The 17,052-nt window shown below is 48.5% G+C and overlaps 1 protein-coding gene across 10 annotated transcripts in view; it reads left to right on the top strand.

The window, feature by feature from the left end:
* LOC107321358 (NACHT, LRR and PYD domains-containing protein 1a-like) overlaps window positions 1–16,315 on the top strand; it is a 37,903-nt gene extending 21,588 nt beyond the window's left edge. The window contains exons 1-6 of one of the 10 annotated variants that reach the window (XM_032447946.1): window positions 8,753–10,166; window positions 10,945–11,012; window positions 11,257–11,322; window positions 12,578–12,639; window positions 12,724–12,944; window positions 13,027–13,690. In XM_032447946.1, coding sequence (XP_032303837.1) covers window positions 9,812–10,166; window positions 10,945–11,012; window positions 11,257–11,322; window positions 12,578–12,639; window positions 12,724–12,944; window positions 13,027–13,424 — 1,170 coding nt within the window. In that variant the 5' untranslated portion in view covers window positions 8,753–9,811 and the 3' untranslated portion in view covers window positions 13,425–13,690. Of the gene's footprint in view, window positions 1–466; window positions 610–2,563; window positions 2,630–3,903; window positions 3,966–4,049; window positions 4,271–4,373; window positions 4,995–5,603; window positions 5,634–8,737; window positions 10,167–10,944; window positions 11,013–11,256; window positions 11,323–12,577; window positions 12,640–12,723; window positions 12,945–13,026; window positions 13,691–15,015; window positions 15,163–15,517; window positions 15,713–16,243 lie in introns of those variants that run through there. The other 9 variants (XM_032447944.1, XM_032447941.1, XM_032447943.1 and 6 more) reach the window with 9 other exon arrangements.
* The last annotated feature ends 737 nt before the right edge of the window (window positions 16,316–17,052 follow it).

The raw sequence follows: 17,052 nt of genomic DNA, 5'->3' as shown, positions 1-17,052 counted from the left end.
CATGGGTGCTGAGTGTGTGTCCAATTCATACATGGAAGTTGAGGTAAATCTGGGAGCATGCGGTGGTGCACCTGTGGACTGTGCAGCTGGTGGGATGGGGAAGACTGGATGAAGGTAGAATGGCTGCAATTTGCTTGGAAAAGTCCCATTTGATCAAGTCCAACCATCCACCTAACACTGCAAATCCACCTTGACTCTTAGTCCTTCAGGGACACAGCCACATGTCCCTTAAATACCTCCAGGGACTGGGACTCTACCACCTCCCTGGGCAGCCTGTCCCAATGTCTGGCCACTCCTTCTGGGAACAAATTCTTCCTGACATTCAGCCTGAACTTCCCCAGTGCCACCTCACTTCCTATCACTTGTCACCAAGGGAAGAGACCAACAACTTCCTTAGCAGCATTCTCCTTTCAGGTGATTGCAGTGGGTTGTAGAGACAATGATCATCTTCTTGTTCCATCCACAGATGATCCAGAAGCACAGCTGAAATTCTGGACTGCTGAACCAGGAAATGCCTCAGAGATAGAAATGCAGGGTGCTTCAGCAGATGCCACCTCAACTATAGATACGAAGAGCCAACTGGCAGGCATCACCTCAACAAGTGTAGAGGTAAGGTCTGGTGGGGTGCCCGAGGCCTGGGACAGAGGGAAGAGCACAACTGGACTGGGCACTGGTTAAGACTGGGCACCTTGATCCTGCAGCCACTACACAGGGATCTGTCCTGCAGCTGGGTTGTCCTCTGCCACCTCCAGGAGGCCTCTCCTCATGCCCTCTTTGACTCAGTCATTAATAGTAAGACTTGTTACTCCCTGGGAACACATCCTGTTCAATTTGTAGATAGATGGGGAACAGAATAAGCCCTGCATAATCCACAACAAGGTGATTTTGGGTTTCCTTCAAAAGCTGGATGCTTACAAGTCCACGTGGCCAGATGCACTGCACCTTGCAGTGCTGAGGGAGTTGGTGGATGTGGTTGCCAAGCCACTCTCCATCATCCTTTGGTAGTCCTGGCTAACCAGAAATGTCCCAGGGACTGGCAAATGTGACGCCCGTCTTCAGTAAACGCCTGAAAGATGATCCTGGCAGCTACAGATCTAACAGTCTTACCTTGGTGCCAGAGATGGTTATGGAACGGATAATCTCAGGAGCCATCATGGGCCAATGGTCAGGTCCTGTCTGCATGGGCTCATGAATGGTAGATCCTGTCTGACAAACCTGATTCCATTCTATGACAAGGTGACCTGCTTGGTGGATGAGGGTAAGGCTGTCGACATGGTCTACCTGGACTTCAGTAAAGCCTTTGACACTGTCCCCCACAACATTCTCATGGAGAAGCTGGCTGCCCACAGTTTAGATGGGTGTACACTGCACTGGGTGAAACACTGGCTGGATGGCCGGGCCCAAAGAGTTGTGGTCAATGGAATTAAATCCAGTTGGCGGCTGGTCATAAGCGGTGTCCCCCAGGGTTTGGTACTGGGGCCACTTCTATTTAACATCTTTATTAACAACCCTGATGAGGGGATTGAGGGCACCCTCAGTAAGTTTGCAGACAACACCAAGCAGAGAGGGAATGTTGATCTGCCTTCGAGGGGAGGAAGGGCCACTACAGATGAGACCTGATAGACTGGAGTTCCTGTTGGGCCAAGGCAAACTGTGTGATTTTTCAGTGGGAGTCCACAAGGGTCGGTTCGCCATTCTTTGGTCAACAAAACAACCCCAGGCAAACCCTTTTACAGACTTGGGGAAGACGAGTGGCCTGTACAGCTGCCCTGGATGGAAAAGGACCTTGCCATGTTTGCTGGTGGGACTGGCTGAATATGAGGCACTGTTGTGCCCAGCGTGCCAAGCCAAAGCCTATGGCATCCTGGCTTGTATCCAATCAGGAATGGTGTCTGTGGGAGCAGGACTAAGTAAGTTAATCTTTCCCCTGTGTCAGCATTGCGAGGCCTCACTCGAGTTGCTGTGTTCAGTTTTGGGCCACCTCAGTACAAAAAAGGACATTGGAAGGTGCTGAGCAGGTCCCCAGAGAAGGCCAGCAAGGCGGGGATGGTCTTGGAGAATGATGGCCTATTGAGGAGAGTCTGATGAACGTTGGGGGTTTCACAGGTCTGAGAAGTGAGGTGAGGAGGAGACTCTTTCCAATATCTGAAAGGTGATTTACAAGCAACAGTGGGAATTGATCCTTTTCTCACTGGTGACAGGTTACAGAACAGGGGGAAATGGCCTCAAGTTGCACCAGGGTAAGTTTAGGTTGGATATTAGCAAAAACCTCTTTACAGAAAAGGTCATTAAGCACTGGAATAGGCTCCCCAGGTAGGTGGTTGAGTCACCATCCCTGAATGAGTTTAATAACTATTTGGATTTGATGTTCAAGGACAGGATTTAGTGGAGGGCTGAAACGAGTTAGGGAAGTATGGTTCAATTGCAGTTGGACATGATGATCTTTAAGGTCTTTTCCAACCTCAGAAATTCTAGGAGTCTATGATTCTTTGCCCCTGGCAAGCAAGCACATCAGAGTGCAGAAATATGGTTGGGAGTGCTCTTCCTGTGTTCCCTCCTCCAGGAACTGCAGAAGAGGCCACAGTCAGATGTCCCAGCACAGGAGAGAAGCTGTCACTGTGTGAGGCAGGTAAGGCTCCTTGCCTGCAGCTCTGCTCTGCAACATCCTTAGTGGCCTTCGCAGGGCACAGCAGGCATCCCTCAGCTCCCAAATTATCTTCAGGACCTGTTCTTAACAGCAATTCTTTGGACTCCAGAACAGTAAATTCTCCTTTCTGCACTAACTAAGCACTCATTGATCTGTTTTACATTAGTGGAAAGGCTCATTTCCACACATTTGCATGCCAAATTCCATCTAAACGTTTCCCTTTATACACATTTCATCTTTCTGTGTCCACTGTTTTCTCTCTCTTGAAGCAAGTCAGCCGTCAACAATTTCTCTCCCAGAAAACTGAAACTTCACTATCTAGAACTTCCATGTACAAAATACATCCCCCAAATCAACATGTGAAACTCGTAGTCTGGGGCTCCAGGTAATGCTCTGTGAATCTAACCGTTATCTTTCCTGTTGATGCATCAAGGACACATGCACTAAGTGGTGCCTTCCATGTGCCAATGGGGATAACTGTTCAGCCCTCCTTCCTGTGACAGTGTGCAGGGTTTCTTCAGGGCACCATGATTAATGACAGCATTGAACAGCCACGATCAAAGGTCATGAGCATGCATGTCAGCACTGAGCCTGCCTGCCTGCCTGCCTCAGAATAGTCCCATTGTAGCCATGGATCCCAGGGTGGTTAGCAGTCATTTTCCTGGCCTCTTCTCATATGAGTGATGTTTCCTGGACACTACACTGCAGGGTCTGTAGACCCCTTCTTATGAAGAGGTAAAGGAAACACCATATGCATGGTATGCAACCACAGCAGCAGGTAACTGAAAGCACCAGGCAACTATCATAAGCAATCCTTTGCTGAACAGCTGCTTCCCACCATGTCAGGTGTCTGAGTAAAAGCAGAGGGTGTCAGGGGGCTGCTTGGTGCCAGGCAGCTGAAAGAAGGCACCATGCTGGGTCACCTTACACCATGTGTCCGAGCCTACACATAGAGAAATGTTTCTGCAACCAGGACACCAGGAACCTTGCTTGCACCAGAACCCTGCCGCTTTCAAACTGATTCTCCTTCACCACCCTATCTTCTTTGTGGATTTCTAATCTGAAAAGGGGGAAAAAGAAAGCAAAATACCATTGCTTGGGAAAAGCTGCTCATTACCCTGCTGCTGCTTGCGTGGTTTGCAGCCCATAGGCCAAACTGCACTGTGCTTCACAGTGTCTCTCTGCATGCCTCCTGCTAGTGGCATCCAGTGCACAACATCCCATTCAGCCCCAAACCACTCACACTTGTCTTGCAGGAATTTGAACGAGTGAAGCCAGAGGTAGATGCACACATTTTGAAGGAACAAAACGTATACAAGTAAGAGCTCCTGGGAGAAGTGGGAATGCTTTCCAAGACTCCTCACTGCACCATATGTGAGCCTGCCCTCTCTCCCACTTGCAGAGCTTGTCTCCCTGGACCAGGCATCTTCCAGTGCTCTGAGACGGGCCTTGCCTTCGAGGTGGAGTCAGCAGCCAACATTGTGTACAGATATGCCAACTGGAGCACACATCTGAAGGAGGCTGACCAGAACATGTGGGTACCTGCTGGGCCTCTTTTCAACATCTGGGCGCTGCCTGGAACCGTGCGGGCTGTGTATCTCCCCCACTTCATCTGCATGTCAGGTATGGCAGCTGTGGGACCTGCTCCATGGCACAGCCCACTGCCCCTCAGGCACCTGGGTTCTGCCAGACTGCTTTCCTTCAGCATGCCCTTCCTTTCTCTCAGGGGCATATCCAGGACCTGCTCACACAGGTGGACACAGAACAGTGACTTACGATGTATTCTTGAGACGTGAGTCTAGAGTCCGCCAATATCTTCGTCACCTCAGTGGTAGCCTGTGCTCCCTTGCATTCTTCTACCCTGCTTTGCCGTCTTCCAACCTTTCCTCATGTTTTATTAAGTCTTCACAGTGCTCCCTTCCCCACCTCCTGCTTTGCACTCACACCACTGCATTCTCCTCTCCTAGTGGCTTTGATGACCCACAACGTTCTCCCCCAGCTTTGCAGCAGTCCCATGCTGTTACCTCTAGTTTGCACTTTTCTGAGCCCAGAGGAAGACTAGCAAAGATCTGTAATACCCTGCTGAGCTCAGGAACGCTGTAAATTCTGGGTATACATCACCCCTAAAGCAGAGCATGTCATTTTCTGTTGGGGTATGTCTCCTTTCTTCTAATAACCCCTCAAAGAGAAGGAGGTACCCTGGTAGGGCACAGGGAATACAAAGAAGAACACTGTGGCCTTTGTGTCTCTCTTAGGAGCAAATTTCAGTGGATGCTCCATTGCCCATTTTGAATTTGAGAAGATGACCATACAGCAGCCAAAAAAAGTGATGGCTTTCACTGCTGTCCTGAGATCCAGGCTTCTCTTCTTCGTTGGGTGGTTTGAGAAAGTTACGTAGTCAGTCAGTTTATCTCCCTGTTGAGCTCCTAGTGGCTGATTCTTCGCAGCAGCTCTCTGCTGCAAGAATAAAACCCTGCATCTCTACCTTGATCCAGAGTGACATCTCTGTGAGCAGGTAAGTGGAGGGAGAGTTTGACCAGTTGAGAGGAGGCATCTGGGGTGGCTGCAGTTGCAGAAGAATGGATTGTCTAAGGAAGGAAGCCCTCTCAGTTTTTGCTCTATGGTTTTTTCCTGCCTCCAGGAATCTCTCTGTGTTTTTGGATGGGACAGCATATCCCAGCATGAGCAAAGGATGCTCTGCAACATGGAACAGAGCACATGTCAGACATGCTGGCTGCTGCCACGCACAGTAATAGATGACACTGGCATAGTCAGGATTTCCTACTCCTGTCTGGGTTGCAGCCTGTCCCTGCTGAGCAGCACTGCCTGTGAATGCAATCAAGGCTTGCTGTCCTGAGGTCAAGGTTGTGCTCTCTTGACTTTTGCCAAGAACTTGAATGCTAGCCTCCAGCATCCAGCTCTTTTCAACTCTCAAAAGCGATCCTTGATGTTACAGGCCATTGAAAGACAAAGATGAGTTGGGACTCAAGCGCTTATTCCAAGCCTCCTCCATTCAGAAGTCTGTCTTTGGATACAGATATAAGGTCTCCAGCAAACCTAGATATGCTAAATTAAACCATGAGTAAGATTACAGGATTGTTCCCTTCTTTATATTTTAGTATGTGTGAGGTGTTGTGAGATGACCAAGAGAAAAATACCACGAGCTTCTCTGGGGTCTCCAGTTCAGCATTGGGAATCGTTTTCTCTAGTACCTAAGTCAGAACTTGACTCTGTCGGCAAGCCCTTTACAGTGCCTCATCTCCATCACTGGTTACACTTCCAAGACGGCTCTAGTCTTTTCTTTCAATCACCTACTTAACATTGTTAAAAAACAGTGAATATTTTTTCCTTCGCATCTTCTTCTCCAAGGATAAACAAAACCCGCTGCTTCCTCTTTCCGTCTGCCTTGAACATACAGTATTCTACCCAAATTGCAGTGGTTGGGAGAAAAAGCCGCAGCTGAGCAATTAGAGATGCAATATTTCCCTCGTTGTGAAGGAGGGGAGACAAGCGAGTATCCAGGACCTTCCACTATCCCTTGCCGACTTTCATTCTTTTTTTTTTAGCCATGACCAGACACGAATGGGATGAATGTTCCATGTTAAATTCACAGCTACACAGAGGTGAGACTCAACTTCGCTTCTATCTCTACGCAGCCACATTGCCATTTTGCTAGCAGAGTACCCGAGGAACAACAGGTTCTAATTGTGTGACGATCTACGATTCAAAAAGAGCAGAGGAAATTGAAATTATTATATTAGGGATGGACAGAATGACACTTGTGCTCTGGGAGTCATCACTGAGTCAGTAGGATTCAATCCATCGTACAGGAGATATGAGAGGATGAAGCGGGGACAGTGAGCTGCACTGCTACATAAAAGTGAGCAGAGATGCTCAGTAACTCTGAAGCCGCAGAATATGGAAGTCTGTGCCTTGGGATCCCTTCCATCTTATGGCTTGAATCCTGCACCCCATAACAATAAACACCTACATAGATGACACATTAGCCCAGCGACGAAACACTTAGCTGAGTTCTCAACAGCATTGGGCAAGAAAGTTAGCTATAAGCCCAGGCGATAAATAATGTCTCGATGGTCTCTTTGCAAGATCAGACTATCTCAAAAGGACTTTTAGGAAAGGGTCTCCACTTTAGTAATGGAGTATATTTCATAATCCTCCCTCCTTTCTCTTTTCAGGTGATTTCAGTCTTTTCTAGAAATGTCTTCAAATATCCCTTCAGGTCAAGTACAGGTATTTCATGAGGTGCCATTTGTTGTGTCTGAATATTTATTTGGGATTTCAATCTTGTGGCTTACAGCAGATAACCAAGCATCTTTTTTCCAAACCTTATGACTCTTTCCGGACAACAACATACCCGCCCCCAAAACAAGGAAAAACCTTAAGATTTTATTCCCTGCATTTCTGGCTTGCTTGCTCTGTGAACTTGGCCACAGTGGCTTGGGAGCGGGCCTCCAACAACCTGTTTTGCCTCTCTTTGATATCAGAAATACTGTATTTCTAGAGAATAAGCTACAGCTATGTCAGATCACAGGACAGAAATATTTCACTGGATTTCAAATAACTGGTAGAGTTGGAGACCATCTTCATGAGACTTATCACAGAAAGCCCACTGCTTCCCACTTGCCACTCAAATAATGAAGGAGTAACTGGAAGGAACAAGTCCTTAGCTGTCACCACCTGAACATCCATCAGCTGCTGGCCCTGTTCTTACCTTGGCTCCAGTTGCTTTAAAAGCTGAATGAGATTGTTTTCTTCTGGTGACTCAGCCTCCAGGCCAGCAAGCAGCACTGCTAGTGCAGTGGATAGAAATAGGGAGCACATGACTGTGGAGATATAGTGAATAGCCGCCTTGCGGATGTATTGACTAGGATGGCAGAGGCAGAAAACAGCCTGCCTTGCCACACGCAGCACTGTAACACAGGCTTTGGTATCTGCTAGGTGCAGCCTTCCTGAAGAAGCACAAGACAGAGCTTTGTTCCAGGATGGGGCAGATCTCCTCCATTTTACTAAATTTAAGGGTTGAAGATGTAATCAACAGTGACGAAGAAGAGGAAGTACAAGCTGAAAATACAAAACAAAAGAAGAATCAATTTCTGCTGGACCTAGTTGAGAAAAAAGGGCACAGGGCCCAAGAGAAGCTCTTTCAGATCCTCCAAAAAAAAGACCCATTCCTTGTTGAAGACCTGGATAGTAGCTAAAACTGGGAAAGCAGACAGCTATTGTTCCCATTCCCAGATTTTGAGAGTGACAGGAGAGTCAGGCAAAAGGATGGATTTGTCAATGCCTGAATCCTGAACGTTTCATGCAAAATCCATGACACACTGCAATGCCAAACTCTTCTGAGCCACCAACTGCCATGCCTGGTTCCCTTACCTGACATGCTCACTTGCAGTGGACAGTCAGTCACCACTGAAAAGCTGCTGTAACAACAAACCTTGGTTCCTAATCCAGTGCCCATGTTGTAAAGCCATCTGCCTTCTCAGATCACAGGGCCTCTGCATCTCCAGATGCTCCAGGCAGCTGCTGGTTGAGGAGCTCTCATCACAACAGGTACCTCAACACCACAACAGGTGGGGGTTGGAGGGGACCACTGGAAATCACACAGTCCAACCCTTCTTAAAGCAGTTCCCTACAGTATGTTACCCAGGAAAGTGTCCAGGCAGGGTCTGAGTATCTCCAGAGATTTTACAGTCTGTCTGGGCAGCCTGTTCCAATGCTCTGTTACCCTCACAGTTAATTTTTTCCTCATCAGATGAGATCATCAACCCAACCACCAACCTGACCATTGTTTTCAACTATTTTTTGTAATTACATTATATTCTATTTACTATGAGTATGTCTTTTTCTTCCACGCGTCTCAGTGTACACTCTCAGAAGAATCCTGCACTCATAGAGGGCCACCTTCAGTACCTCGTTGAGATTCAATTTATGGAACTTCCTGAGTTCCAATTTGTGCCCATTGGCATTTGTGCCCATCTCTGTGTCCTGTCAGCAGGCAACTGCAAAAATAGCCTGGCCCCATCCACTTTATCCTCACCCTTTAGATACGATAAGCATTGCTCCGATTCCCCCACAGCCTACTCTTCTGCAGACTGAACAGCCATAGGATTCCCAGATTTGCATCACCATTGGTGTGGCCTTGCGAGAACAGCAGAGGAGCAGCTGCTGGGCCTGGCAGGGCAGGGGCATGGAGCAGCTGTGCTCTCAACACTGCTACGTATGGACACTGTGCTGCCAGGGCACTCCGCTACACATCAGAATCCATAAAGAGAAATCTTAAGCCACACACACAGCCCGGGAGGCACAGCATTCCAAACCCAAGACGCCAGTGCCACCGTACCTGATCACGGACAGAAGTGCTGGATGAGAGCTGGTGGTTTGGACCAGGCTTCAGTGGTTCCATGCTTCCGTGTTTCCATGGTTCAGCAATCAGGAGGCCACTGTCACCAACAAGATCTCTGCTTTTCCATCCAGCTCTTAGGAGCTCCTCTGACTCAGCAGCCTAAGGCTGCAGTGCAGGCACCACAAACACACTGTGATTTTTGTGATCACCCTGCGTGCAGAGAAAAGATTTTTCTCCCCTAAATGCAGACTGTGTTGGGGAACCACTGCCTTCACACTCAACATACAACACTGACAATATGCTGGATGCTGACTGTCCTCTCATGCAGCTTTACTTACACATATCTCATAGTCCTGGGCTGAATTTCCACACACCCCCCAGCTGCAGGAGGGGAGGACCAGCTCCTGCCTAGCTGACAGGCATGGCACTCTCCTTCCTGCAGCTGATCCCGTTTTGAAGGTGAGATGCTCACTGCTCACAGACCCACATGGCCAGCAGCAGGAGGGGACAAACCCCGTGGGCCTGCTGTGCCTGCAGCCCCCAGCATGGGACATGGATGGAATGGGCAAAGACACGTGTCCCCAGCAAATCAGGACAGCATAGGGTACGGTCCTGGGCTTTCCATGGTGGCACACAGAAGAGCCTGAAAGAGTCCTAATGCAAGCCATGCCCTCCGATGAAGCACTGCCCCTCCCTCCCTATCTCCATACCCTGATGCCAGAGGAGGAAGTGATGACACATCCTGATTCCCAGAATGCTCTCCGTGCTTTCACTTTAACAGTGATGCAGGCAGAAGAATTATGGGCAACTACCTGTTCTCTTCTGGACGCCGGCAGCCCCGAGAGTCTGATGACCCCTCTCCCAGGGACCTTGCCATGCTTCAAGGGGCTAGAAGCAGAGAAGAATTTCTGAGGGAGACCACACCCAGCTCCACATTCTCCATCTCTGTGAAGTCTCAGCTGGAAAAAACTATTTCTGTGCCTGTATCTGTGAACGACACGGTGCTGGACCTGAAGGTGAAGCTATTTGCACTGGATAGCTATTTCTACCCTTCTCGGTCAACAATGATTCATGATGGACAGGAGCTGATGAATGAACAAACTCTGAGACATTACAACATTACCTCCAACAGCAGCGTACACCATATTCTTAGGTGTAAGTACCAGCCCAGAGGAGGGGAGTGGCCATGGGAGCAGGCTGGCCTCTGGCTGCCAAGGGGAAGGAGCAAGAGGAACAACAGCCAGGGAGCCCTGTGCCTTGGGAGGGAAGAACTGGGAGGGGAGGGCAGAAAGGGAAATGGATGTGGGGGAATGCTTCCCCTGATGGGATCAGGATCCTTACCTCTCCTCTGCTCTGTTCTGCTGTTGCAATGTGAGGTGGTGGTTCAGCTGAATTAGAGGGCAAGGAAGATGTCTCAGGTACGATCACAGTCCTCACTGGCACTCTTGTGGAGGGAGGGAATCCGCATGGGTGCTGAGTGTGTGTCCAATTCATACATGGAAGCTGAGGTAAATCTGGGAGCATGTGGTGGTGCACCTGTGGACTGTGCAGCTGATGGGATGGGGAAGACTGGGTGAAGGTAGGATGGCTGCAATTTGCTTGGAAAAGTCCCATTCGATCAAGTCCAACCATCCAACCATAACACTACAAATCCACCTTTACACTTTGTCCTTCAGGGCAAAAGCCACATGTCCCTTAAATACCTCCAGGGACTGGGACTCCACCACCTACCTGGGCAGCTTGTCCCAGTGCCTGGCCACCCCTTCTGGGAACAAATTCTACCTGACATTCAGCCTGAACTTCCCCAATGCCACCTCACTTCCTATCACTTGTCACCAGGGGGAGAGGCCAACACCTTCTTTAGCATCCTCCTCCTTTCGGGTGATTGCAGTGAGTTGTAGAGACAATGACCATCTTCTTTTTCCATCCACAGATGATCTAGAAGAATCACAGGCAGTCATACAGGGAGGACTGTCTCGCATCACCTCCACGAGTGCAGAGGTAAGGTCTGCTGGGATACCCAAGCTCTGGGACAGAGGGAGGAGTGTGACAGGGCTGGGCAGCATGCAGGTCTGGGCACCTTGAGCCCACAGCCATCCCCACAGGGATCTGTGGCACTAAGTGTCCTGCAGCAGGGCTGGCCTGTGCTTTATCCAGGAGGCCTCTCCTTGTCCCCTTGGCAAACAAGCATGGCAGAGGGGAGGAATATGGCTTAGAAGTGCTCTTACTGTGTTCCCCTCTCCAGGAATTCCGGAAACTGATGCAGTTCCTTTTTCTAGAAAAGCAGAGATTCTGTTTCTGTTCCAGGCAGGTAAGGCTCCTTGCCTGCAGCTCTGCTCTGCTCCAGCCTTACTCACATGGCACAGCAAGCAAACCTCAGTTCCAACCTGTACCTCCAGGATTTGTTGTTCACAGCAATTATTTCGACTCTATAACAGTCCACTCTCCTTGCTGCACTAAGACAGCATGCACTGATCTGTTTTACATTAGTGGAACGGGTCATATCCACTCACTCGCATCCCAAATTTCTTCACTCTGCTAACAATTCCATCTGTCTGTACCCCCTACATTATCTCTCTTGAAGCAAGTCAGCTGCCAACAATTTATCTCCCAGGAAACAGAAATTTCACTGTCTAGAATTTCCATGTTCAAAATACATCCCTAAGACCAGGGTGTAAAACTCGTAGTCTGGGGCTCCAGGCATTACTCTGCACATCTAATTGTTATGTTACCTGTTGATGCATCAGGGACACATGCACTAAGTGGTGCCTTCACCATGCCTCTGGGAATAACTGTTCAGCCCTCCTTCCTGTGACAGTGCTCAGGATTCTTCAAGGGCACCATGATAAATGACAGCACTGAGCAGCCATGTTCAAGGGTCATGAGCATGCATGTCAGCACTGAGCCTGCCTGCCTGCCTCAGAAATGTCCCATGCTGCCATGGATCCCAGGGTGGTTAGCAGTAATTGATTTTCCTGGCCTCTTTCACTGATGAGTGATGTTTCCCGGACACCACACAGCAGGGTCTGTAGTCCCCTTCTTCTGAAGAGGTAAAAGAAACACCGTATTCTTGGTATACAACCACAGCAGCAGGTAAATGAAAGCACCAGGCAACGTTCATGTGCGCTCCTTTGCTGAACAGCTGCTTCCCATGTCAGGCGTCTGAGTAAGAGTAAGGGTGTCTGGGGGTGTCTTGGTGCCAGGCAGCTGTAAGAAGGCACCATGCTGGGTCACCTTACACCATGTGTCCGAGCCTACACATAGAGAAATGTTTCTGCAACCAGGACACCAGGAACCTTGCTTGCACCAGAACCGTGCTGCTATCAAACTGATTGTCCTTCACCACCCTTTCTTCTTTGTGGATTTCTAATCTGAAAAGAGGGAAAAAGAAAGCAAAATTCCATTGCTTGGGCAGAGCTGCTCATTACCCTGCTGCTGCTTGCATGGTTTGCAGCCCAAAAGCCAACCTGCACTGTGCTTCACTGTGTCTCTCAGCATGCCTCCTGCTAGTGGCAACCAGAGCACAACATCTCATTCAGTCCAAACCACCCACACTTGTCTTGCAGGAACTTCAACAAGTGAAGCCAGAGATAGATCCACACATTTTGAAGGAACAAAACATATACAAGTAAGAGTTCCTGGGAGAAGTGAGAACGCTTTCTAAAAGCCCTCACTGCACCATATGTGAACCTGCCCTCTCTCCCACTTGCAGAGCTTGTCTCCCTGGACCAGGCATCTTCCAGTGCTCTGAGACGGGTCTTGCGTTCGAGGTGGAATCAGCAGCCAGCATCGTGTACAGATATGCCAACTGGAGCATGCATCTGAAAGAGGCTGACCAGAACTTGTGGGAACCTGCTGGGCCTCTTTTCAACATCTGGGCGCTGCCTGGAACCGTGCGGGCTGTGTATCTCCCCCACTTCATCTGCGTGTCAGGTATGGCAGCTGTGGGACCTGCTCCATGGCACAGCCCACTGCCCCCCAGGCACCTGGGTTCTGCCAGACTGCTTTCCTTCAGCCTGCCCTTCCTTTCTCTCAGGGGCATATCCAGGACCTGCTTACACAGGTGGACACAGTTGGACCTACGATAATATCTTCTTGAGACGTGACTCAAGACTCCGCCACTACCTTCGTCACCTCTGTGGTAGCCTGTACTCCCTTGCATTCTTCTACCCTGCTTTGCCATCCTCCAACCTTTCCTCATGTTTTATTAAGTACTCACAGTGTTCCCTTCCACACCACCTGCTTTGCACTCACACCACTGCATTCTCCTCTCCCAGTGGCTTTGATGACCCACAACGTTCTCCCCCAGCTGTGCAGCAGTCCCATGCTGCTACCTCTAGTCTGCAGTTTTCTGAGCCCAGAGAAAGACTAGCAAAGACCTGTAATACCCTGCTGGGCTCAGGAACCCTGTAAATCCAGAGTATACATCAACCCTAAAGCAGAGCATGTCATTTTCTCTTGGGGTGTGTCTCCCTTCTTCTAATAACCCCTCAAAGAGAAGGAGGTACCCTGGTAGGATGCAAGGAAGACAAAGAAGAACATTGTGGCCTTTGTGTCTCTCTTAGGAGCAAATATCAGTGGATGCTCCATTGCCCATTTTGAATTTGAGAAGATGACCATACAGCAGCCAAAAAAAGTGATGGCTTTCACTGTTGTCCGGAGTAATCCCAGTTTTCTCTCTTCTTGAAGGTTGGTTTTGGAGAAAGTTACGTTCAGCCTATTTCTACTCCTGTGCACCTACCCTTAGTCGACTGATCATTCCACGAGCCAGCTCTCTAGCCGCAAATAACAACCCTGCATTTCTACCTGATCCCAGAGTGACATCTCTGTGAAGCAGGTAAGGTGGAGGGGATAGCTTGACCAGGTCGGAGGGAGGCACTGTGGGGGGCTGCAGTTGCAGGGAACTGATTTGTTAAGCATATGATGCTCTCTCTCAGTTTTGGCTCTGCGTGTTTCCTGCCTCCAGGAAATCTTTTGGTAGTGCCTTTTGGATGGGACAAGGACGAAATTTCCCTGATCTATGTAGCAAGGATTGCTACACTCTTTGGCACAACATGGGGAAACAGAGCAACATGTCGAGATAAGTGCTGGCCTGCTGCCAGCGCACTTAGTAATATTGATGACTATGCATAGCAGAATTCATTCTCCCGTTGCTTGCAGCCTTTCCCCTCTGACCAGCACTGCCTGTAATGCACATTCAGGGCTCTGTCCTGATCAGGTTGTTCTCTTCTTGACTTTTCCAAGGGCATTGAATGCTACCTCCAGCTCCAGCTCTCTTTTCAACTCTCAAAAGCGATCCTTGATGTTTACAGGCCATTGAAAGACAAGAGAATGAGTTGAAACTCAAGGCTTATTCCAAGCCTCCCGCATTCACACGTCTGTTCTTTGGATAAAAACTATAAGGATCTCCCAGCAAACCCTTAAAGTAAAGATTAAACCTGAAGTAAGTGGGATTGTTCCCTTTTTATTTATGCATGAGTGAGTGTGTGAGTGAAAGAGAAAATACCAGAGCTTCTCTGGGTCTCCAGTTCAGCATTTGATCGGATTCGTTTCCCTACTAACCTAATCAGAACTTTCCCTGTCTCAGCCCTGCAGCAATTGCCTTCAATCCTCAATCACTGCTACCACTTCCAAGAGGGCCTCTCGTGTCTTCTTTCTTTAACCCCACTTTACATGTTAAAAGCAAGACGTGAATAGTTTTCCTTTCCTTTGCTTTCTTCTACCGTGGATAAACAAACCCCGTTCCTCTGCCTCTGCTTCCACATCATATTCTTCTCCAAATTTGCATGTGTGAGGAGAAATAGCCACAGGCCTGAGCCCCATCTAGAAAATGACAAATATTCACCTCCTCTTTGGTGAAGGAGGGCAGGACGACGACACTCCAGAGTCTCCATTCCTCTGCCACTTTCCTTCTTTTTTTTTCTGCATGGACAGGACACATGGGATGATGTGTGTCAATTCACAGCTCCACAGGATAAGACTCAACTTCCTTCTATCTCTACAGCCACACTTGCCATTTTGCTACAAAGAGTCCTGAGGAACAACAGCTCTTTGTTGAGATCTACATCAAGAAGATGGCAGAGGAAATTGAATTATTTATTAGAGATGGACAGAATGACACTGTGGGTCTGGGAGGCATCATTGAGATCAGGTAGGATCAGATCCATCTGTAAGGAGAACTGAGATGATAGGACAGTAAGCTGCACTGCTCATAACAGTGAGAAGAGATGCTCAGATAACTCTGAGCACATGAATATGGAATATGATGCGCTTCGAATCCTATTCTCTCTTAGGCTAAATTCTGCAGCCCTACAATAACACCTACAGATGAACACAAGCCCAGGGCGCACTTAGCTGAGTTCACAGCACAGAGGGGCAAGAAATACTGTAAGCAGGAAATAATGGCTAATGGTTGCTTGGAAGATCAGACATCTCAAAAGGACTTTTAGAAAGGGTCTCCACTTTAGTAATGGTATATTTCATCATCTCCCTCCTTTCTCTTTCAGGTGATTTCAGTCTTTCTAGAAATGTCTCCAATATTCCTTCAGGTCAGTACAGGCTTTCAGAGCTGCCATTTGTTGTGTCTGAATATTTATTTGGGCTTTTAAATCTTGTGGCTTACAGCACATAACCAAGAGTTTTTTATAACTCTTATGACTCTTTCTGGAGAAAAAATAAACTTTAAAGCTTTTATTCTCTCACTGCTGGCGGCTTGCTCTGTGAACTGGCACAGTGTTGGGGACCCTCCAAACTGTTTTGATTTCTTTGTGATCAGACATAAACTATTTGTAGAGAATGAGCTACAGCTAAAACAGTTCACAGCCCAGAAATATTTCACTGGACTTCCAATAACTGGTAGAGTTGGAGCATCTCATAGCTTATCACAGAGCCACTGCTTCCCACTTGCTTCAAACAATGCAGGAGTACTGGAAGGAACAGTCCCTGGGATGTCACCAACCTGCCCCCCCCCTCCCCCCCCCAGCTCTGGCTTGTCCTTACCTTGGCACCAATGCTCCCAATGCTTCCACAGCTGATGAGGTTGCTTTCTTCTGGTGACTCAGCCTACAGGCCAGCAAGCAGCACTGCTGGGGCACTAGAGGGAATGGGAGCACGTGGCTGTGGGACAGAGTGAATAGCCCTTGGATGCATTGACTAGGATGCAGAGTACCACAGCAGGAAACACCCCCCCGCCACACACACAACACTAAAACACACGCTGGGGTATCTGCTAGGTGCAGCCTTCCTGAAGAAGCACAAGACAGAGCTTTGTTCCAGGATGGGGCAGATCTCCTCCATTCTACTACTCTTAAGGGATGAAGGTGTAATCAACAGTGAAGAAGAACAGGAGGTGCGAGCTCAAAATACAAAACAAGAGAAGAATCGATTTCTGCTGGACCTAGTTGAGAATAAAGGGTCCAGTGCCCAAGAGAAGCTCTTTCAGGTCCTCAAGATAAAAGACCCATTCCTTGTTGATGACCTGGAGGACTTCCGTCTGGGAATTTTCAGAATTTTTGATCCCATTTCCTGAACCCAAATCTTTCCATGCAAAATCCATGAGAATGCAATGCCAAAATGTTCTGAGCCACCAACTGCCAGGCCTCCTTCCGTTACCTGACATGCTCACTTGCAGCGGACAGTCAGTCACCTCTGAGAAGCTGCTGCAACAACAAACCTTTGTCCCTAATCGAGCGCCCACGTTGTGAAGCCATCTGCCTTCTGAGATCACAGGGCCTCTGCATCTCCAGATGCTCCAGGCAGCTGCTGGTCGAGGAGCTCTCATCACAACAGGTACCTCAACACCACAACAGGTGGGGGTTGGAAGGGACGTCTGGAAATCACACAGTCCAATGCCCCTTAAAGCAATTCCCTATAGTATGTTACCCAGGAAATTGTCCAGGCAGGGTCTGAGTATCCCTTTACAGTCTCTGGGCAGCTTTTTCCAATGCTCTTTTACGCTCATAGTTAATTTTTTCCTCATCGGATGAGATTGTCGCATTGTTTTCAGCTATTTTTATAATTACATTATATTTAATTTACTACG

The sequence above is a fragment of the Coturnix japonica genome, chromosome 15 (genome assembly GCF_001577835.2).
Source record: "Coturnix japonica isolate 7356 chromosome 15, Coturnix japonica 2.1, whole genome shotgun sequence".
In the NCBI taxonomy this organism is placed as follows: Eukaryota; Metazoa; Chordata; class Aves; order Galliformes; family Phasianidae; genus Coturnix; species Coturnix japonica.
This window is presented reverse-complemented; position numbering and strand designations above follow the sequence as displayed.